The sequence below is a fragment of the Panthera tigris genome, chromosome F2, assembly GCF_018350195.1.
Source record: "Panthera tigris isolate Pti1 chromosome F2, P.tigris_Pti1_mat1.1, whole genome shotgun sequence".
NCBI lineage: Eukaryota > Metazoa > Chordata > Mammalia > Carnivora > Felidae > Panthera > Panthera tigris.
In genome coordinates this window covers 72,907,349-72,931,063 of record NC_056676.1, presented here as the reverse complement: position 1 = coordinate 72,931,063, position 23,715 = coordinate 72,907,349, and the positions used below count along the sequence as shown (strand labels likewise).

The 23,715-nt window shown below is 40.3% G+C and overlaps 1 protein-coding gene across 5 annotated transcripts in view; it reads right to left on the bottom strand.

The window, feature by feature from the left end:
• EFR3A (EFR3 homolog A) overlaps positions 1–23,715 on the bottom strand; it is a 105,113-nt gene that overhangs the window by 51,185 nt on the left and 30,213 nt on the right. For 3 of the 5 annotated variants that reach the window (XR_006213229.1, XM_042973556.1, XM_042973555.1), the window contains exons 2-7: positions 15,654–15,730; positions 10,943–11,070; positions 9,331–9,481; positions 6,589–6,710; positions 1,988–2,137; positions 1,283–1,420 (exon numbers count right to left, since the gene is read on the bottom strand). Coding sequence is in view for 4 of the 5 variants with exons in the window: in XM_042973556.1 (XP_042829490.1) it covers positions 1,283–1,420; positions 1,988–2,137; positions 6,589–6,710; positions 9,331–9,481; positions 10,943–11,070; positions 15,654–15,730 (766 nt within the window). In the remaining variant the exon portion in view is untranslated. Of the gene's footprint in view, positions 1–1,282; positions 1,421–1,987; positions 2,138–6,588; positions 6,711–9,330; positions 9,482–10,942; positions 11,071–15,583; positions 15,731–17,773; positions 17,900–23,715 lie in introns of those variants that run through there. The other 2 variants (XM_042973557.1, XM_015537799.2) reach the window with 2 other exon arrangements.

The following is a 23,715-nucleotide window of genomic DNA, read 5'->3' as shown; positions in this document are numbered from 1 at the left end:
ACATGGTATCTTAGGCATTTACTATTTAATTAGCTAATTAATAGCTAATATATAATTAACATTTAATTAAAAACTTAATTAGCTAACATTTGATCAGGATTTAAGTCCACTAAGTTCTACATACTAAAAATAAACCCCACTTCAGGTTACCCAACTCAAGTACAGTTAATTTAGTAGCTTCTTCTACAATCGCTCTCTAGATTTTTAAGGCCTTATAGATTACCTCTCACTTAATAAGAGTATTAACATAAAAACCAGAATTCCGTTATTCAATCAGCATGTCTGGATACTGAACAATAAATCTGCCTTTAGTTACAGCTGACATCATTTTGATTATTTCCTCAGTAGCATTTCCATATGTCCACAGAGTCATTAAACACAAAATCTCAATTTTTCTTTTTCAGGCAGTGGAAGAATCAGAGATCCCTCTGGAAATCTAATGATTCTATGATTTTTAGTACAATTTCGTGGTTTATAGACTCTTATTAACTAAAGCTCAACTTTAACCTAAATATTTGCCTTTAATAAAGAATTCCATGTGTTCCAGTAGTCTGTATAATGTCTAATACCATAGTCTAATCGGTAGTCAAGTAATGTCTCTGAAGACATTATTAGTTGGGAAGGGAAAAGGATGAGGCAAACGATGAACAAAAGACTAGCAAACACGGCCAGAAATTACACAGCCTATTATACAGTCGATCTATCATCTGATGACCGTACGAAGGCTTGACAACAAGGCCTAAGCGATAATGTTTCTGTGGAGAAACTCAAAGTTCACACGTGTATTTTCCCTGGGGGGAGAGTCTAAGTGCCCATGAGATATTTAATAGTCCTGCTCTGACCAGTCACCAGGTGTAAGATGAAATTTAGAGAAGAGCATGTGCACTAAGGCAATCCAGCCCCGGGAAAAAGCAAGCCACGAAACAGAACCAGGGACTAGGAAAATGACCACAGAAGTTACTAAAAAGAGGTACATCACATTTGGACACTGCTGAATATTTTACTCTGCATATGCATCTCAAGGCCTGGGAGAAAAATTCACAACGAATGATGCATATGACATCATGCACTGACTGGATTTCATTTTTCAGGGGAAAGGCTGGTACAGTGCTGGAACGGCACTCAAAAATACGGCGGCTGACTCATGCCTATACCCCTCCCACAGTGCTACACTTTCCACCAGTAACGCACTCATGCCAGCAAAATGTGTCCTCTGTAAGCGAATTAGCACAGAATTGACACGGCACGATCACAAATAACCAGGACAATATCAACTCCTTACGCAAAAACTGGTCTAACAGCGTTATTCATATTCCCAAAAGTCGCTCGACCCAGCAGCTCCCTGAAGCAGTTTTCAGCCAGCACGGCAGGGTTCTCTTCTTTGTCAGCAGCAGAAGGAGAAGGAGGAGGGCCTATGCGACTGGAGGAGAAAAGGAGAAATGAAGAAAACCGTATGCAAGAATTCCGACACTAGTTGTAACAGCTAACAGACTTGAGTCCTCGGCAACGTGCAAATGTCTTCTCTGTATCCCCAAATATCTTAGAAGAATAAAGGAAATAAACCCAGCCTAACCTTTTGTTTAAAATGGTGAATAGCGGTTATCGTTACCATTATTATTTTGGTTAGATCTAACCCCCTTAGAGCATCCTGGGGGTCTACAGAATAACAGATGTCCGGCTAGAACTTCTACTTCTCACACTTGCAGCTGTTAGTACGACTGGATGCTCAATAATAAGCAGCAAGTGTAAATTTATTCTAAAAGAAAGAAAACCTTAAGTGTATGAGTAATAATCTGTGGTCCACTAAGCCTAATGTGATCACTAAAGATGAGTAATTTTTCAAAAGAGCACATATTTAAACTCCCTCACATTTATGAGACCACTCTTTATGTAACACTAAAGACACAACTTTCTTATCGGGCAAGCAAGCACACATGCACATGTACAAAAGTAACACACCCTCAACCTGAAAATCTTTATTAAATACCTGTCAACCTCTTCTATCTTCTGCATGTTAAATAACAGGGACGGAACAATTTTGTCCATGTGCTGGGGTTCCCAAATGGTAGCCCGAAGTTCATCATTAACTGTTTTGCGAACCACTCCCTGAATACCCCTGATTCCAGCAATTCGGATTCTACAAAACAGAAAAAAAAAATGAGTCATGAAAAAAATGATTTCTTTTTAACATTTTAAAGTTTATTTATTTGAGAGAGAGGGGGAGAGGGGGGGAGAGAGAGAGAGAGAGAGAGAGCGAGAGTGCATGGGGAAGGGGCAGAGAGGGAGAAAGAGAATCCCAAGCAGGCTCCTTGCAGGAGCTCCTTGCAGGCACCTCCCAAAAAAGTTATTTAAATAAGTCTGCTCTGCTGTCTAGTTAAAAGAATCAAAACCAAGTAAATATTATCTCAAGTCAACAAAATGAAAATAATACAATCAATCTAAAAAATTAAAATCTCAAAAATCTAAGACAGAGGTATGGCAGTTCCAAAAAAGATTTACTTTATTTTTTTGTTTTTTTTAATTTACTAATGTAATGTCTAGCCCCAACGCAGGGCTCGAACTCACAACCCCAAGATCAAAAGTCTCGTGCCCTACCAACTGAGCCAGCCAGGCACCCCAAGATTTACTTTGAATAACATCTTTTTAAAATCTGCACTTAAGTTTAAAGGGACTATAAGATATACTATATCAAGTCTATGTATTATTTTTCAATAAAAAAGAATGCAATCAAAAAGCATTAGGCCTTCCTAAGGGACAACAATAATCCAAACTAATGTGAACTAGATTCTTTTCCTTTTTTGCCTAGAAATCTCAGAAGCTGAGTGAAAACAGGATTTCTCTCTTCCTGAACACCCTTCAGCGCTTCCTCAGACCTGTTCAGGGTTTCTCCCAAAGGGCCTCTCCCTTCCTGCAGTCCAGGGAGATAGAGAACTAAGCTGGTTCCCATAAAGGTATTGTGACACATGAGAGCTATCATGACACGAGTACAAACAGCTCAGCCATTTTAAACACATCCCGTCCATGGGTGACTGAAGATCTACCCACACAGTGCGAGATGGCTGCCTTCCCTTCCCCTCCCCACCCACAACCCTCAACTTCCTCAAGCTCTTCCTCACTCTTAATTATTTATTTTTTTAATCCTTTGGGGGCACCTGGATGGCTCAGTAGATTGAGTTTGGCTCAGGTCATGATCTCACCATTTGTGAGCTGCAGCCCCACATCGGGCTCTGCGCTGACAAAGTGAAGCCTGCTGGGATCCTCTCTCCCTCTCTCTCCACCCCCTCTCCCGCTTGCACTCTCTCCGTCTCAAATAAACGTTAAAAAAAAAAAAAAAAGGCTTTAGATTTAAGAATGAGAAGAAAAATGACTAGAAAATAGGATACAAAAGCTGAGGAGGAAAAATCTCACAAACAGTGCTAACCTGGTCACCCAACTGCTCAAAAACAACTTCCTTTGGGCCCAGTCTGACTGTTATTTACTTCCTTTTTTGCTACTAGAAATACTCATCAACAGAGATTTATTCAGCTCAGTCAGCAGTCTTCCAAAAGCTGTAGGTTTTAAAGAATGAAAGATACCGGGAAGGGGGTGACCACGCTTTACAAAGCCATGGGGATATAACACAGGCATTCAGGAATGGCAGATGGAGAACAGGATACTGAACAGATAAGAGAGTGAACAGGAGACATAAAGACAGATTTTGCCAGGGTGCCTGGGTGGCTCAGTCAGTTGAGCGTCCGACTTTGGCTCAGGTCATGATCTCAAGGTCTGTGAGTTCAAGCCCCGCATCGGGCTCTGTGCTGACAGCTTGGAGCCTGGAGCCTGCTTCGGATTTTGTGTACTCCCCTCTCTCTGCACCTCTCCTGCTCACTCTCCGCCCCCAAAATAAATAAAACATTTTTTTTTATTAAAAAAAACAAGACAGATTTTGCCTATTTCAAAGCTGTACCTACACATGCCACTCTCTAAAACAAAGTCCCGAGAGACTCTTACAGAGCTACGACAAGTGGGCAAGCCCAGCATTACTACCACAGTGTCTGCTTTGTGTGCCTGCTGCTACCCCCCCGCTGATGAGAAGACCGAGCAAAGGTGGGACAGAACACAGCAACAAACAGGACGCCAGGAGGAGGGGGGGGTCGGTGCCTCGTGACACAGCAAGACCCAGCAGATGGCGATGCCCTTATTCAAAGGAGGCGTCTACAGCTACACAGCTGGCCTCCCATTCGGATCTAGATCTGGCCTAACCAGCCATGACCTTAAAGGAATTTTATAGGTTCCCTATCAGTAAAATAGAACTTGCCTGGGGCACAGGAATGTTATAAGGATCTAAATGAGTTCATTCACATACCGTGTTTAGCCGATAAAATGTTAAGTAAATTGGCACACGGTAGTTACCCGTAAGTGTTAGCTGCCCCTACTACTGTTCATCATTTTGATGACGATGATGATGATTGCACCCTTAACTGAAGGTTGCTCAGGAAATTAGAGCTTACGATTATGATGTACAACTTTACAGGTGGGAACCATTTCTACAAGGCAAATATCTTAAGAAAATCCTGAGTGTTCAGCCCCATATTCTAGCCCCCCTTAATTCTATTTGATACAGTTTTGCTAAAAATAAAGGAAATTATAAGTAACTACGCGAGAAGCTGAATAGGAATACTAATATGCCTAAAAAAAACCTAAAAAAGTAAAAAGGACTTTTACTTGCGGCAAAAAAAAAAAAAAAAAAAAAAAAAAAAATCAAACCCTGTTTCAGGATTCAAACGGAATGTCACTGTGGAATTTCAAATATCATATAATTCTGGAAAGACCCAGAATTAGAAAAATGTACCCCAAGGCTTTTCACTTGTATTTACAAAACTTCAAATTTCTTTTTGCAAATATTAAAGAAAAATGTTATGTGAAAATATGTTCACAAGACAAAATCTTTCACTAGGGGGCAGTAAATACTTAAAAATAAGACACCATAAATAATAAATTTTTGAACTTCTTAAATGTACCCTTTCATAAACATTATAGATATCACAAACACATTTCACCTAGTTTATATGTAAAATTCACTTCAACCAAAATTTGAGAAATGTCTGTGTAGAGGTTACTAATATTTATAATACCAAACCAAAAAAATTCTGCATTATGCAAATTTACTTTATTTTAAAAGAAAACAAAATGGTCAAAATCTTGAAAAAAAGTGTCCTTTTCTTTAGCCAATCTATAACTTTTTGCCCCATTAACAAGTTAATGTCAGTCTCTGAGAACAGGGACAAATTTTATAAAACACTTTTTAAATGTCTTTCAGGTAGAAAAAAAAAAAGATTTTAATCGTGGTTGGAAGAAAGAGGAAATTAACAAGACGATTACAGTTATCTCTACCTTTCTAAGGCTTTACACTCCTAATAAAGGTATAGCAGCAACTCTAAATGGCCAATACTAAACTGAGGAAGAATTACACATACAGTGTGTCAGACAGCATGTTTGTATCTGATAAGAACTATTAAATCACCTCAGCTTTCTTTCTCCAAGTTAAAATAACTTCTCACATTTGTTTTGGTTTGTGTAAACAATATAGCATGCACACTAAAAGCTACTTCCTTATATTTTCACACATTCACTTATTTTAAAAGTAAAAATTACAAACGAGCTGAATCTTGACTATAAACTGCCTATAATAACTGTCTGAATTCGGGTTAGTCTGTATCAGTGTAGTATGGTAAAGCTCAAACTACTTTATGTATTTACCAAGGTCATTTTGATTGTAATTATTAACTTTAAAGCTTCTCATTTCCACATAAATATCAATCTATAGACTGTGTTTGTAGAGAAGTATTTGACTCCAGATTACTAGGAAGTATCTAGAAGAAATGTTTAAAAACACCCAAATCGGTTGTTATGATAACTTCAGACTGACAACATTCAGTAACAGACATTCATTCATTCAGTTCACTTATGTATTCCTTCAAACAGTACTTATCGAGAGCCCCTTGTGTGCTCAGCACTATGCAACGTGCTAGTGATAGAACAGCCCTCAAAGCAAGGACTCCGTCCTCCTGGAATTCATACTCTATGGAGGAACAGAAACCGAGATGAAAAGAAGAGAAAAGAGGAACCGGGAATGGGATGGGAGGGTTGATATTTAGTAAGTAAAAGGTAAGCAAGGGAGGACTGTCCTGAGGAGGTGACATGTGGGCAGGAAGCTGAGCAAAGTAGGGTGGACAGCCCCATGGGTAGCCGGGGTATCATTCGAGGCAGAGACCACTTAGTCCAAAGGCCCTGAAGGGGAACTGCGCCTGATGTGTTCAAGAACAGCAAAGACACCACTGGTTGGATTAGGGCAAAAGGAACAAGAGATGATGATGGGATGGCAGGGGAGGGGGGAAAAGGCATTCCAGGTGACAGGGAAGACTGCGAAGTTTACTCTAAGCTGAGAAACCACTCTTTCCACCCAATCCTTCAAACAGCCACAGAAAGTCATATTTTAGGAAAAAAGCACGTATAGTATTTTCCCACTTCCTTTGGTAATCATTATGAAATATACACACACAGTACTCATCAATAAACCGCTCCCTATGTCCCAGAGTAAATACATACTCTGTTCGTATTTCTGGATCACTATGACAGGAATGACACATGGCACTGAAGCGAGATACAAAAAAGTCGTAACGTCGGTGATAGGACGGTGTGTCTTCTTCAATATTTGCAAATTTGACAAACTAAAAAACAAAACAATAATATAAACATGTTATCACCTTTTTGAAAGTATGGAACACATTTACTTTCATCCAATATTTGTTACGTTAACAAGAACTATCCAAGTAAGTAGCAAATGAAATATATAAAATCTCACAAGTGCCACATACATACAAAAGGAATTTTTTTTAACTTTATTATTTATTTTGAAAGAGAGAGAGCGCAGGAAGGGCAGGAGGAGAGGAAGAGAGACAGAATACCAAATAGGCTCTGTATGGACAGCACAGAGCCAGACCCAGGGCTCAATCTCACCAACTGCAACATCATGACCTGAGATCATAACCTGAGCCGAAACAGAGAGTCGAACGCCTAACCACCTGAGCCACCAAGGCGCCTCTATTCTGGCTCAGGTCATGATCTCGCAGTTTGTGAGTTTGAGCCCCGCGTCGGGCTCTGTGCTGACAGCTCAGAGCCTGGAGCCTGCTTCGGATTCGGTGTCTCTCTCTCTGCCCCTCCCCTGCTTGTGCTCTGTCTCTCTCTCCAGAATAAATAAACATTAGAAACAGAAAACTAAAAATTAAATTAAATTAAAAATTAAAAGTTCCTTTTGGAGGCGCTGCGGTGGCTCAGCCAGTTAAGTGTCCAATTCTTGGTTTCGGCTCAGGTCATGATCTTGCAATTCGTGGGTTCGAGTCTCACGTCAGGCTCTACACTCACAGCACAGAGCCTGCTTGAGAATCTTTCTCTGCCTCTCTCTGTTCCTCCCCTGCTCGTGTTCTCTCTCAAAAATAAACTTAAAAAAAAAAAAAAAAGGAAATTTTTAATAAACTTTAGAAAATCAGGAATATAGCATTATAAGTATTAAATTTAACTTTTTAATCCAGTTTGAGTGAGCCCAGTCTCTGACAGAAGGAAAGGTCTTCCTCTAAAGCTCTTCTACATTTCCTAGATACAGACAGTGCTTCGATGATAACCTCAGTTGGGCCTAACCAAACCTGCAGAAAATTTTACTCCTTAATCATGGACACCAAGTCTTCCTTGACAGTTGTGACATAACACCTGCATGAGTAATACTTGTACCAATTAGATGAGTCAAGGAAAGGGAACATAAACTGAAAGAAATGTACACTCAACAGAGAAGAAAAGTACTGAGATGGTAAAATTTATTCTACCTCCTTTCTAGATATGAAAAAAAAAAAAATCTATGTATTTGGGAAGTTTTAAATATCCTACATGTTCACAGACCTGGCCCTAAGGTTCCTTATTGTGTACTTTGTTTTCTCATTAACTTTCCAGTCACTCAGTGATGTGTTACTTCTGGGTACTAGACCGCCTAAAGCAACACTGTGACTTTACTGACAAATTTAAATATATATGAACACCTGCCAGGATACAGACTGATGGCTCGAAAGGCTGTCACCAAAAGAATTATTCAACCAGATTTACCAATACTTTCCTGAAAACTAAACTGAAGTAAGAATAGAACAGATGTGAGAAAATGAAATGATACCAAGGCATTTCTAAATTAATTCTGCCGGAGCTAAGTCATCAGTCTTAAATGCTAATTTTATGATTCATATTATCTAGAAAAGGGCCACAAATACTACTCCTCGTTGCGATTAAACAGACATTCATTACCTACTCTGTGCCAGGGACTGTGCTAGGTGGTTCACACAAGTTCCCGTTTAATCATTCAAACAGCCCCATAAGAAGATATCCTTCTCCCCATCTTACAGACAGCAACAATGATATTCAACAGGTGAAATCATTTGTCCACACTGACATTAAGTGGTGACGCGGGCATTGGTGGGTAGGGGTCGGACTCCAATTTTCAAGATTCTCACACTACACACTGGCTGCGTGATGTTCCAGAAAAGATTAAATTGAGTATTTATATTTTTCATAAAAATAAACCTTAAATTCTATCAGGAAATGTTAAAAAAAATCGAAGTGGGAAAAAAACCACACAAAGTCTATCTATAACATGTTCCCCACTTTCTAATACATATTTTAAAAAAAGAAAAAGACTGAAGGATTACTTCCGAAAACTGGAATTACAAACGTCTTGTTTACTCTTTCATATTTTCTTAACTTTCCACATTTGCTACGATAAGCGTATCACTTTAAATAAATCAGAAATTTTTTAAATGACCATTCAAAAGTTGAATGTTCTGGAAAATTTTTAGAAGGAGAAACTTTATTCTCTTTCCATTTATTGCAAGTCACAAGTTAGAGTACAGACCAAGCGGTCATTGACATAAGCAGCTCCTGCTGCCTTTGAGTATAAGGAACTTTTACGACTTTATGGCCAAAAGATTCCCCAATGCTCTTTATGATCAGGTGGTAGTGCAGGTTTCACAAGGAGCAACAAAAAAGATAGAGACGGTGCTATTTCTTTTCTTTTTTCTTTTTTTAAGATTTTATTTTTTAAAAGTCTCCATACCCTCCCTGGGGCTCCAACACACACGTCGAGATGAAGAGTCACATGCTCCGCCCACTGAGCCAGTGTCCTAATCCTCCACATCTGTGCTGTCTGTCCCACCGCCCTGACCAGAGCAGGTGTCTTTCCCAGGCAAAAACATTCTAAGAGACCAATTCTCAATATGCTTATTAATCTGAAAGTTAGAGAATAGTTTTACTCACAGAATTTGTTCCAAGCACTTGAAGCTTTGGTTCCCCGGATTCTAGCAGCTTTGCTACCATATGCAGAAAGCTTTCTACAAATGGCTTGATGCTTTGAGAATGGCAAGCCATCAGAAGTTGGTCCAAGGCTTCCATAGCAATTAAAACATACCTAAATAGAAGAGAAAAATAATGTCAGAGCATTTCTAGCTCTCCAAATTCTCCTAGGTGCTCTTTACTGGAATAATTAAATGTAAATGCGCAGGACAGAGAAAGGCAAATTTGGTAGTTTCTAAGTGAAAACTTACTTCTCACAAGTACTAACGATCTTAAATTATACAATAACCCTCATGCTGAAGTATACAAAATGGTACCATTTTCCCTCCTCTCCAAACTCTTCCAGAGCTTCAACGTTAGCTTTGTGTACATTTTTCTTTGTAAACATGGACATCTACCATTTTCCAGACTTCTAACCATATTATCTCTGTATCTAACCCAAAACAGTTACTATAAGCAATGTGCCTAAAATTTCCAATATAATCTACTTATATTTGTAAATGTAAGTGTACAAAAACATTACCAGCAACAACAGAATATCAGCTCATAAATTCGACCCTATAATTCATCAGATTTTAAAGCTCATACCAAAAATGAAAATTGACTTTAGATACCTTTGCTTCAATAATTATAGAACTTTTTGTATCAAGACTCACTATAGTGTTCTAAGCAGTTAATAATTTGGAAGCAGAGAAAACCAGTATCACTTGAAGAACGGAGTTCTCTAGAAAACTAGGATCATAAGATGAATATGGAAAACTATTTATAATCCAAACTATCCAAGTTAGTACTGTTCATCCACAGAGACTAGATTAAGAAGGCAGACCTTTATTTATAGGTAGGGATACAGTCAGCACAGTTTCAAATCAGCATGCTTACATACTCTGGACCTTTAATATCTAAGCCTAATGTAGTTCTCGTTCATTATCTCTTTTATTATTCCACTGATAGATAAAAATCGGTTGGTTAACAGAATCTTTCTGTTTGTTTCAAATTTAGAGACTGATTTTTAAATTATAATATCGCATTAATACACTAAGAGAGTCAATTTCTGCTATTTCCATTAGAGAAATATTAAAATATCAAAAATTAATGGATGTTTAAGCTAAAGGCCACTCCATTAACTTGCATGAGTCTATTCTTAAAACATGACCATCAGGGGGCGCCTGGGTGGCTCAGTCGGTTAAGCGGCCGACTTTGGCTCAGGTTATGATCTCATGGTCTGTGAGTTCAAGCCCCGCATGGGGCTCTGTGCTGACAGCTTGCAGCCTGGAGCCTGCTTCTGATTCTGTGTCTCCCTCTCTCTCTCTCTCCCCCACTCACACTGTCTCTCTCAAAAATAAAGAGACATTAAAAAAAAAAAAAAAAAAAAAACCAACAAAAAAACCCATGACCATCAGGAAAGTAATGAAAGCTGCAAGCATCTATATGGGATGACATATTTCCCTGTAAAATATTACAGTTTTATCCTCCACAGAGCATCTCTGTGTGACTAGATGACAAAACAATTCATAGCATGATTTAGCCTAGGAAGCATTTTCAGAGATACAGTATTAGCAGCGATTAGTTTTCTTACCCAGAACGATGTCTGACAACATCCCTGCTCAACCTTTCTGCTAAGTAAGAACCAATTCGATCCAACTTCTCTGGAGCAGATACTGCATAAAATGTCAATTTCTCCATGTCTGCTTTAACGAGGCCATCCTAAAAGTTAAGAAGAAGAACGAGGTAAGTAGGCTGTCTACATCTTCATAGATACTTTTTTTATTTCTAAGCATTGCTTGCTTCACATGCCCCCTTCTGGATTTGTGATTAAATCCATCCTTTAGGCTGAACCTTTCTGGCGATAATCTCCTTTTATGGCATTCTGGATACAGAATTTTCAGAAAGTTAAACAAATGTCCCATTTAAGTAGAACATTTAAATATACCTTCGTAAGTGATGAATTACTGTAACACCTTCCTAAATAGAGACTGCTCAACTAACTGCAATATGCAGGGAATGAGATGTATTTTAAAATGTGGAAAGATTTCAAACAAATTTGTTTCGATTTTAAAATTTTACAGTTATGTTAAGTCGATTTTACTCCTTTACAAAGACGACAGTGAACATGTTGTTAAAATGATTCAAAGTTGCTGATATCATTACAAAGCCTTAATTAATAAATGAGAATGTATTAAGGACTGCGTGTGTCTCTGCTCATCCAACATACTAAAAAAAACAAGAGTCCCCTGGTGTGGGATCAGCAAACTTTCGTTTGTCTCTGCCCTCTACAGGGAGACCCCAGGCCACAGGTCCGATGGTTCTCCCCACCCTTAGACAACAAATCAATTCTCAGCCTAAACTTTTTGGTCATATATAGCCCAAGAAACTAAGCGTTCCTTAGGATTGTCAGAGGAGGTGGAAAGGAAGACAGAAAAATTATGCTAGGGCCGCCTGGCTGGCTCAGTCAGAAGAGCACGCGACTCTGGATCCCAGAGTCATGAGTTCATGCCCCACATGGGGTGTAGAGGTCACTTAAAAAAAAAAGAATTATGTTAAATGGTGAATCTACAACTAAAAATTTTATAAGTCTGCACTTTCTACTGGCCCCTCCATATTCTCTGGCTTTTTGCCTTACTACTGCTCCATCACCAATGGAGTCAATCCCTCCTATTTTTACCTACTTGGTTGTCCTCAAACTTGCTCCTACGGCCACCTCTCTTCCCTCTCTGACATCAAATGAGCTCCTCTCCTCCTTCTCAGAAGATGGAAGCCATTGGAGTAGAATTTACTGGCAACCCTCCACCCCGGTTTTCTCAGTGCCCTCCAGACCAGTGGTTCTCAACCAGGGAGACTGCACCCCGTGGGGCAATGTCTGGAGACATTTTGGGTTGTCACAGCTGGGCAGGGGCGTACCAGCATTTCGGGTAGAGGCCAGGGATGCTAACAAACATCCCACAATGCACAGGATAGCCCAACAGCAAAGAACTAACTAGATCAGAAGGTCAATAGAACCTGAATTAAGAAACCCTACCCCATGCAAAACAAAAGACCCCTATTTTCAAAGGACTCATCTTAGAGAAACGTTTGCTTATGCTCTTTCTGTCTGCCTCATACGGCCCAGGATTTGACTCCATCAGTTAGCCTCTTTCCTGGGTTTTTGTTGTTGTGGTGGTTTAAAAAAATTTTTTTAATGGTTATTTGAGAGAGAGAGAGAGAGAGAGAGAGAGATCACTAGCGGGGGAGGGGCAGAAAGAAAGGGAGACCGAGAACCCCAAACAGGCTCCGTGCTATCAGCACAAGGCCGATGGGCTTGAACTCACCAACCATGAGATCATGACCTGAGCCGAAGTCAGATGCTCAACAGACTAAGCCACCTAGGTGGCCCCTCCTGGTTTTTTGACCTCTCCTTCTGTATTGGTTCCTCCACATCATCAGCTAAATATGACTGCCTCTCATCCATTTTTTTTTTTAACCCCTCACTGATTTTATTGAGGAATAATTTATACACAATACTCTACACCCAAGGGGCGCGTGGGTAGCTCAGTCAGTTAAGTGGCCGACTCCTGGTTTTGGCTCAGGTCATGATCTCACTTTCGTGGGATCAAGACCCCCATCAAGCTCTGCTTGGGATTCTCTCTTCCTCTCTCTGTCCCTCCCTGGCGCACTCTCTCTCTCTCGCTCTTTCATTCTCTACTACACCCAAGTATATAATTTGAACTATGAGAGTCGTAGATCTATGAAACCACCAGTAAAAAAAAAAAGACACAAAACATTTCTATCATTTGCAGAAGATTTGTCATGTCCTCCTCTGCAGTCCTCCTCCCTCTCCAGGCTACCACTGCTCCGCCTTTTAGCATTATAGAAAGCAGTCTGACTGGTCTGTGGACTCCTGTCACTCAACTCACCTCTGCCTAAGGATGCCTCTCTGACTCACCGGGATGACTCACTCCCACTCATCCTGCAGGTCTCAAAGTCCTCCCAAAAGCCTTCGGGGCGCCCTCCCACCCCCCTCCCAAGCCTGGCTGAGAGGCCCCTCCTGCACGTTCCTTCGGCTCGGCACACTCATCGCTGTGTTCCGTCACGCTGTTTTTCACTCGTGAAGCAGATACTAATCAAGCACTAACCATGTGCCAGGCACTGTCATGGGCACGAGGGAAGAAAGGGTGAGCCAAGAATTCTATTAACTCATTTAATATCCACGAGATCCTTATAAAATCGGTACTATTTGTAATTTCCATTTCAGGATGAGAAACTGAGGTACTTGCCCAAGATCACATGGCTAATAATGATAAGAAACAGTTTGGTTATTTGTCCCCCTCACTAGATTGCTCTTTGAAGGCAGGGACTGTAACCTGTAGACCCCTGCACTCTGGGCACCTACTGCCTGATCTGTTTTAGACACACAAGATCTTTTTTTGTTGTTGCATAAATTAATAATAACAAATAAGGTCAACTGGGTTATGATTGCCACATGTATGCAAGGTTCATGTAAATTTTTTTAAGTCTCCATTTAAACAAATCTTATTTAATACTTGGCAATCAATCAATCAGTCAATAGCTGGCAAAAATACTCTTTATATAACCATTCTCTACCTGTCATCACTAATGTAATCCACCTATCAGCACTCCCGTGATCAAAAGTCCCTCACTGCCTATGAGGAGTTAAAGCAGACAAAGTAGAAGCCTGGTCTGTCATTCACATTCCTCTATAATCTGGCCTCCACCTTATCTTTAGTAACCATATGTCCCAGACTCCTCAAGGAAATGACTTGAATATTCAGTCTATTAAATGACATGTCTGGAATTTCAGATCAGAAATCACGGTCAGCATGATTACCACCCATTACCCTCTGCAATGAGGCTATTTAAACCTTCACTTCAAGGGTCTTCACCTCAAATGTACCCCTTGCTTTCCTCTGTCTTTTCTCTTCAGGCCCCTCACTTGCAACAAAGAGACTAATCTCACTTCTCCAGATGGCATACATCCTTCAAAGCTCAGCAAATCTCATTTCCTCTGAGAATGCTTCCCAGAGACTGCCAACCCACAGCAAAACCTCTCTGCTTGAAAGGCAAAAACTTTAACACCTGTTTTACTTAACATTTTGCTTACTAATTTATGCATTAGGATTTAATATTTAGTATGCTTTTGCTTTATGTCAGTCAATGGATGGAAAGCTATGTAAGGCAGGTACCGTATCATATCTTAGGGCTTTTACCTGCCACAAATTATCCAGGATATCTGGCAGTCAATAGTATGTAACTGATTAACCTCTTCTAAATGGCTGAATGTTTAAATCGGATTTCATTAAAATGAGATATCTCATATACCATGAAATATATAAATTAATGCTAAGATCACCACAGGTTTCTGTAATTAGCTACATTTTAATTTTTTTAAAGATTTTTTAAAAAATTTTTAAGTGATCTCTGTACGTAACATGGGACTCGACCTAGAACCCCAAGATCAAGAGTCACACGCTCTCCCAACTGAGCCAGCCAGGCACTCTGACTACATTTTAAAGCAAATTTGGGAAATCAAACCCATGTAACATTTTTCTGTTCATATCCATTTAACCCTGGACTAAAGGAAACTTAGAAAATTCAGGACGGTGTCAAACAAAATCATTCAAATATAGTTGCTTTGAAAACTGCAATCTTCCATAATAAAGTTTAACGGTTATAAAAAATTTTAAAGCATTTAAGTAAAAAGAGAACAAACTCTGCCTGGAACATGCTTCCTTTACTTCTCAGTTCTCTTCTGAATACTGAATGGCCAACCCATTTATTCTTTGGATCTTAGTGCAGATTTTATTTCCTGAAGTCCTCTGTTCTCCAAGCCCACGTAGGTATCATTCCGACCTGCTCCAGGAGCATGGCGTGCTTCATCATAACATTCTTTCACACAGCACCGTAATTGCCAATTTCCTTGTCTGTGAGCTTGGCGAGAGCAGAAAACCTGGTCTGTGTTCACAGCTGTATTCTTAGCATTTCATACAAATAATCCGGCACCAGCTCATCAATTTTTGTTAAGTGTTACTTAAATATAGGAACTATCTAGACAAGAGAACGCCATCTGTCCATCATGCCAAATTTAGACTGATCTACGAAAAGGATCAGTGAAAATTAGACAAGCAAGCATGGGTCATTTTGAAGTAGAAAAAGAGAAATATAAAAATAGCAGTGTACATGATGAGATTTAGGAGTAAAAGTAGAGAAATGAAATTAGGGAAACCTTAGGGAGGTCAGCAGGGGGGAAGGATGGGTCAGCAAAGAGAAGGATCAGTAGATGTAGATCAAATTACTTTTGGATCCTCAGGGAATATGTTGTCCACCAGGCGTTTGTAGCGAGGACGCAAAGCAGAACAGCAGCAACACACTCCTGTTCGAAACAGTAAAAACACAAAGTACCGAGATTATTCATATTGTAAACGGACCTAGAAATTCAGGCTTCTGAATATCAATGAGTTATTTAAAATAAAACCTTCAAACTGGCACTAATAATAAAAAAAAAAAAGGCACGTGAATTCAATTACTGATTAAGAAATAAAAAGTTAAATCTCCTCTCCCCTCCCCAAAGTCACCACATCAAAATGAATCTATTAATGAATCATTCCAAAGTTCCATTTCAAATCATTTGGGGGCAAGTGTGTGCTTGTACACACACATACACAAAACTTACCAAATTCACCCTTTAAGCAAACGTATAATCCATACCCCCATTACCCCTTTCTAATCTCATCTCCCACTACTCTCTGCATTGCACACCCCACTCTCCCACTGCCTGGCCCAATCCACCCACAGCACCTGTCACAGGGGTCTTAAAAGATGGTCTGCTCCTAGTGGCTGGCAAAAACAATCCGTATGTGTTATCTACACAAGGCATCATATGAGGAACTACATTAGTGAGGGAAAAAAACCTCAAAGGGAAGTCCAGGAATTCCAAAAATGCTCCAAGCCTGCTCTGTTATAGTTTCAGGTGTTGGTATCTTGGAAAGAGCAATGGATCGGGATCCAGAATATCTGGGTACATTCCAAGTCTTACGCTTAAGTGCCTACATGGCCTTGGGTAACGCACATTAGCTATCTGGAAAGAACCATGTAAGTGAGAGGGATCAGTTTGCTTGTCCTGAAAGCTAGTAACAGGAATGTTGGTCTGGAGGCACTATAAAATTGTTCCCATGATTTATGAAACTAGGGTATGTGTGTCTCTGTTTATGTGTACATTTGTATGTATTTACAAACCAAAATATAGTATGAAAGACTGCTTGAGCTAGAAGTTAAAAGAACTAGATCTAAGCAGACTTTTACTACTATCTCATAGAGTAAGATTATGCAAGAGACAACTTCTCCAGATCTCACTTTGCTCATGAAGTATGTACCATTCATGCATGCAGTCATATACTAAATGTCAACGGAGTACCCAGCACTGGCCAAAACAAGTAAGACTGAGTACTGATTTGCAGCACAGCAGAGTCAATAAAGCACTGATGAAAACAAGACTGACTTAAGCTCTGCACAGCATCTTTAGTGATCACAGAGTACTGTGCATACATTATGTAACGCTTCCAGCAAATTAGTGAGGCATTATTACCATTACTTTACAGGAGTGGGATGTACAGCAGAACTGACCAAGTAACTTACTCAACAGCAGTGGCTAAGTGAGCATCCCATGTCTAACTCCGTAACCCCATGTTCTTCCCGCAACACCACAGATACCCGTGGTCAAATCAGTCAACACCCAAATATTTCATTTGTACCTACTATCTGCCTAAGACCATACCAGATGCCACACATACAAGAAAGTATAAAAGAGAAAAGATCCCTGCTCTTGAGTTTATAAACTTACTTAAAAAATAGTTTATTAATTTCACCAATATATACTTGGCACTAGGTGCCGATAATGTAAAAATGCTATTGTTCAGAATGTTTTCTACTTCAACAGAAGAAAAAAAATTCTAAAGAGTCCGAATTTTTCAATTAACTAACACCAAAACACCTGAACTCTTTTTAGAATCCTAAAGCAAAAAACACTGGTCCTATTATTAGAGGAAAAGAAGTGGGGAGGGGAGGGAGGTAAGAGCCAAGTAAGCAAAAGTTCTACTTCTGTCCGCGACAATATAAAAATATTTCAGATAAATATTAACACACTGAAGAACTGAAATCAAATACGTATCGAGTGCTTATTATACAGAGCACCGAGCTAGGGAATGCAATGATGAAAAACGCCCGTGACCCGGTAAGAAGATCAAGATGAGCGCTCTGCTAACGCTTACGCGAGGCCAAAAATAGCACACTCCAGCTGCTATGGTGGCAAAGAGACTGGCAGCGGACTGAAAAGCAAGTCTTACTGCTTCAAGGTCCCCATCAAAATGGTACGTTGCTACTTTCGATAAGATTCTCAATACCATTAGGTTTCACTTACGCTGACACTTTTGGGTAGTACACGCTTTTACAGAGGCTTTCGAAAAAATGTGAACTTGGAATACACACAAACTCCAGTTTGTCCTTTCAGGAAGCTCAGGTCCACTGCAAGAAACCGGAGTAAAAAGGAAAATGCCCAACGGGCCATGCGGTGTCACAGGGAGTGGGCTTTGCAGTCAGACAGGCCCAAGGTGACCGCAGGTCTCTTCCTGTCTAGCTGGGTGGCCATGTTACTTTTTCTTACTATGCCTATGTTTCTTCATCAGTTTAATGGTGTAATAAATGCCTTCTTCATACTTACTGGTAAAATTAAAAAATGAAAGATTTAATATATGCCAAGCATTCAATAAAAGGTAGATATTATTAGTAATGCAATAAGAGAAGTACTACGATGGGTAAGCAGAAGGTGCCTGAGGGCCCTAGAGATAATCTTAAAGACAGTATGAAAACCTTTGCTTGTAAACCAATCGTTCAAAAACACACCAAACGGGCGCCCAGGTGGCTCAGTGCATTAAGCGTCCAACTCTAGATTTTGGCTCAGGTCATGATCTCCCAGTTCGTGAGATCAAGCCCTGCTTGGGATTCTCTGCCTCTCTCGCTCTGTCTCTCAAAATAAATAAACTTTAAAAAAATCTTGGGGCGTCTGAGTGGCTCAGTTGGTTAAGCATCTGACTTTGGCTCAACTCACCATCTCTCAGTTTGTGAGTTCAAGCCCTGTGTCGGGCTTTGTGCTGACAGCTTGGAGCCTGGAGCCTGCTTCAGGTTCTCTGTCTCCCTCTCGCTCTGTCCCTCCCCTGCTCACTCTCTCTCTCTCTCAAAATTAAAATAAACATTAAAAAAAATTGGGGTGGGGCGCCTGGGTGGCTCAGTCAGTTAAGCGTCGGACTTTGGCTCGGGTCATAGTCTCATAGTTCATGGGTTCAAGCCCTGCATCGGGCTCTGTGCTGACAACGTGGAGCCTGTTCAGATTCTGTCTGTCTGTCTGTCTCTCTGCCCCTCCTCCACTAGTCTGTCTCTGTCTTTCAAAAATAAATTGTTAAAAAAAAATTTTTTTTAATTAAAAAAAATCTCAACAAATTCTGCATATGGTTCACAATAAGCTTTCATAACAGTATCAGTACCAGTTTGGCGGGGGGGGGGGGGAGAGAAAAATGTCATTTTCTGAACATGACGTGTGCAGCATTATACAAAGTATTTTACAACATTCCTCACTTACTCCTACACCCACTTGAAGTGGTTGCCATCTCCCTTGGATAAATGAGGATACAGGCTCAGGGAGGCCATCTGTCCAATAGCACCCTGCTGGTAAGGAATGCAGCGGAGCCGAGATTCCAGCCCAGATCTGATGGCCTCAGAGGGTAACAGCCACACTACAATCAAGTACTAGACAGTTTCTAAACCAAACCACGACCCTGACTGCAGGAATGAGTGTGACGAACAGACCAGGAATGCGCAGCCATGCAGGCAAAGAAAGGATCACAATGAGTTTCTCCAGAAGACCCAAAATGATACAAAAACAGTTTCTTGACTACTTACTTACTATTAATGAAAAGCTACCAACTATAGAGACGACATAGGAAACCAGGCTTCAAACTTTCTATGTACTCATATTTCTACAGAACATGTTGAAGAGAATATAATGTCAAAATGACCGTGGCAACAGTAATCACAAAAGAAGCAACATGAACTACTTTAAGGAAGAGAACACTGTACTTGTAAACATCACAAGGAGCAAAGTAAACTGAAATCATTGACCTACTCAGCCACAGAAACGGGGTTGACTCCCTTGCCGAAGTCAATTCGTAGGGCTTTTCGAATTCAGCTGCAGGTACCTGAACGTAGTCTCTCATGTCGTAAGAGACTACTTCCTAGTCGATCTTTGTGCTTCTGGATCCTACGCCACTGTTCAGGACGTGCCTAGTTCACATCACTTGCAATTAATTAGCAGAGGGCACTAATGCACTGTGACTTATCTTACTGGCTGCTGACATCAAGTGTAAAGCTATCAAGAACTTGATAATATCCATATCAAATTCTGCTGCCAAGACCAAAGAGTTTAAACAAGATACTACAAAAGTACGTGTGGCTAGTTCAATGAAAGCAGGTTTTCAGAGTTTAAGAAGTAAAAAAATAAAGCTACTTACACGCTTTTTTCCCCTAAAGCGTTCCTTCAATCGCTCTCCATCCTCGCTTCTAATCCCTTCCAATAAACTCGTCTGAACCCCAGACCACCCTATTTTTAACCCCTTCCCAACGTTCTCTTTCCAAAGGACTAAGCGTATCACAGAATGCCTCAAGCAGTTGGCAAATCTGAGCAGTCAACAGGATTCTCCCTTTATATTTAATTCTAGTACAAAAGGAGAAGGGAGTCCACTATTCTCCTGGAGCAGAAGGAATTCAGAACTTTACTTATGATAATGCTAGTACAAACAGCACGTCTCAAGTGAGAGAATTATGGGAAAATGGAACATGGGTGCAGCTGGAAACAGAAAAACTGACCCCAAAGAAGTGCCAAGCTGCATGAGAATACAGGCAGGCTCATGGGGCTCCGTGATTAATGGGCTGAGTACTAGCTCTCAGGGTTAGGGGTACTATAATAATATACATAAGCAGTGCCTGCAACATAGAAGCCACGTAAAAACATGCAATATATTTTTTAGCAAATTCTGCATACTCCTAAATTAACCATTTCTTCTTTAAAGGCACCCCAAGATAATGTCTCCTCAACTCCCTACTAACATCATTCTCATGGGGATTCACCGATGTCCCCTGGCCCTCATCTCAGGCAGGAGTGAGGTGCATTGACCTCTGGCAGCCTCCTTCTTCTGTGTTAAAATTTGATGGTGAGGTGTTAGAATTAATTTCCAACCCATCCTTACCCACGGAGGCATTCAGGGAAGGACCTGAGCAGCTAGTTGAACAGAAAACCTCACAGCTGAACTAAAAATAGGTCGAATCAGGCACACGAGCACACAAAGGTGCCGGGGGAATTCTGCTTAATGGGACAGTATTCCAAGTGGCTGGCCCACCAGTGAGTACTTTGTGACAACATTTGCTTGCTATGCGGGTGTGAGTTTGGGGGGGGGGGTGGGGGTGGGAAGGAGTTCTGAATAATTTTAATAAAGACTCCTTTTCTTTTTTTTAAGAGAGAAAGCAAGTATGATCAGGGGACAGGGGCAGAGGGAGAGACAGAATCTCAAGCAGGCTCCACGCTCAGCACAGAGCCCAATGCAGGGCTCAATTCCACGACCTTGGGATCATGACCTGAGCCGAAATCAAGAGGCTGACGCTTCACTGACTGAGCTACCCAGGTGCCCCAAGACTCCTTTTAAAATAAGCTACTTATTTCAATAAACTATATTATCCAATGATAAGTTAAATCTAACTAGAAATATTAATGTCTCCATTATTAAACCATTAATGTCTCTATTATTAAACACCAACACAGCACTGGGTACCTGGGATAAAGCTATCCTCTAAAGCAAAAGTAAGTCACTACTAACACTGACACTGGAGTTGAAGAATGCTTAGACCCTATTATGAGAACCAACTGTAGGACTTTAAATTAGGTTTCTTTTATGATCTACAGAAGCAGAATATAATAGTATCTGCATCTTCTACACAGCAATTACATTATCTCAATTCTTACAAGTAATACACTGGGAATTCAATGCCATGTTTAAGGCTTACTAAATTTCATACTTTTAAATGGGAACAGCTATGATTACAGGATTTTGATTCTTTATGCCTTCAATGTATATTTCTACAATTGCAGTAATTTACATATTTATCTACATGTCGGCCTTTACCACCAGAACAGGAGTCCCTCCAACAGAAAGTCCATACATCTTACTCATTGTTGTGCATGTCTGGCATATAGCAGATATTTATTAAAAAATTCCTTCACTAAACGAATAAGGACCCAGAGTTCACGGATAGATAAATAAATTTAGGATCTGCTCACATATGTGCTGAAAGAATCAAAATTATCATCAAGAAAGTATACTGTCCACCACAAAATGCTAAATACATGCCAAAACAACAGGATTTCTCCAACACACAGAGGCCAATGTCAACTGAATCATTTTAAACACTTCATGCATTATTTTTAGGCCTAGAGGAGGCCATCCATAATCAAGGTGAAAAGGGACAGACTGTTTTTCTATTAGAAGATTCTAAAAATCTCTCACTTCAATAACTGTAGCTCTATGTATCCAGAATCCTTTAAGGGTCAGCAACATCACATAAAATTTTCTCCAAGGTTAAAATTAAAATTCAAGTTATGTATTCAGTTAGTGTCAGAATAAGATGTTTGCTTCATACAATTAAAAGGACTCAATATCACAGTCCCACTCATACATACCCGTCCCAAGTACCAGAAACTTGATATAGAAATATACATATGCACATACATGTACATGCTATATACAAAGCCTACAACATGGATGTTATGCCTGTATTTCAACGTGTACACAGCCACTGTGTGAAGAACTACATGGGATGAAAAATGTAACTGTCGGGGCACCTGAACGGCTCAGTCGGTTGAGCTTCCGACTTCGGCTCAGGTCATGATCTCACGGTCCGTGAGTTCGAGCCCCGCGTCGGGCTCTGTGCTGACAGCTCAGAGCCTGGAGCCTGCTTTGGATTCTAAGTCTCCCTCTCTCTCTGTCCCTCCCCATTCATGCTGTCTCTCTCTGCCTCAAAAATAAATAAACATTAAAAAAGAAAAAGAAAAGAAAAAAGAAAAATGTAACTATCTACTTAAGAAGACAAAGGCAAGGTTTAGACAACATTAAAGGATAAGGACAAGGGATCTCCAGTGTGTACGGGTCACCCACAGAGGTTCAGAAAGCACTTGTAGCTCACGTGAAGAGAGGCTTTATATAAAGCAGGACACGGACTTCAGCCGAGAGCTGCCACGCAGAACCAATGCACTCAATTATAAGGATAAACTGGGGACGGTGAAGGACAATTACAGTCCGACGGAACAATGCAAGAGTTCACTACGGAGCATGACACATGGGAAAACCAAAGTGCATCTTCTAATGGCCCACGGCTTTTAGAAAGGAAGGAATGTGGGAGGCGGCACAGAGGAAGCATCAGAAGGGTTTGGTGACTAATTAGATACGGGGTCAAAGAAACGGGAACAAAATAGTCTTATCTTCAGGAAAGTGTTCCTTTTAAGAGGATTTTAATCCATTAGAGGAATATTTTATTACACGACTCTTTCCACTTGTAATTCTATACCTTCTCTCCTTTCATTCTCCATTTCACTACCTGTCCTTTATCCCCAGGCACAGAACCCTCGTGGAAAAGAGGACAACAAAGGCAATACTGGGACTAATGGCCCAATCAGACACACTCTCTCTCCGTTACATTGCAATACTTGGTCTACAACAAGCGTCACACAGACACATCTCTGACATACTTTCAAAACTACATGGAGACACCCACTGGCCACAGGAAAAAACAGCTTTTCTCTGAGTCAAATGACCAGTCTACGCTTAACGTGTTTCCCTCCGCTGTCACAATTTCTAAAGAAAAAATGTGTATTAAACATTCTCCTACTTAGTCAATTTATGGACTGATACTTACATTTAACTTTACAGTATAGTATATTATCATACTTAATTCGAAACGTATTCCTCAGCAGTTACCCAAAACAGAAGCAATAAAATATAGAATAATCCTGACTCTTAGAAAATGCAATCCTCCAAGATTCCATGTGAAAACCTCCTGGAATTATCATACGGGAAAAAATTACCACAAATATTAAAATCAGAAAATGCAAGTGTCTCTTCATTTCACCGGACGTTGGCTTCCACAACAAGAAGGATCCAACGGATGACACGGAAACCGGAGCTGCCTCCAGGTAAGAAAAGTACTCACACCCGTCTCCACCACAGTCAGGACGTAGCATGTGGTCCATCCCTACTTCTAAGA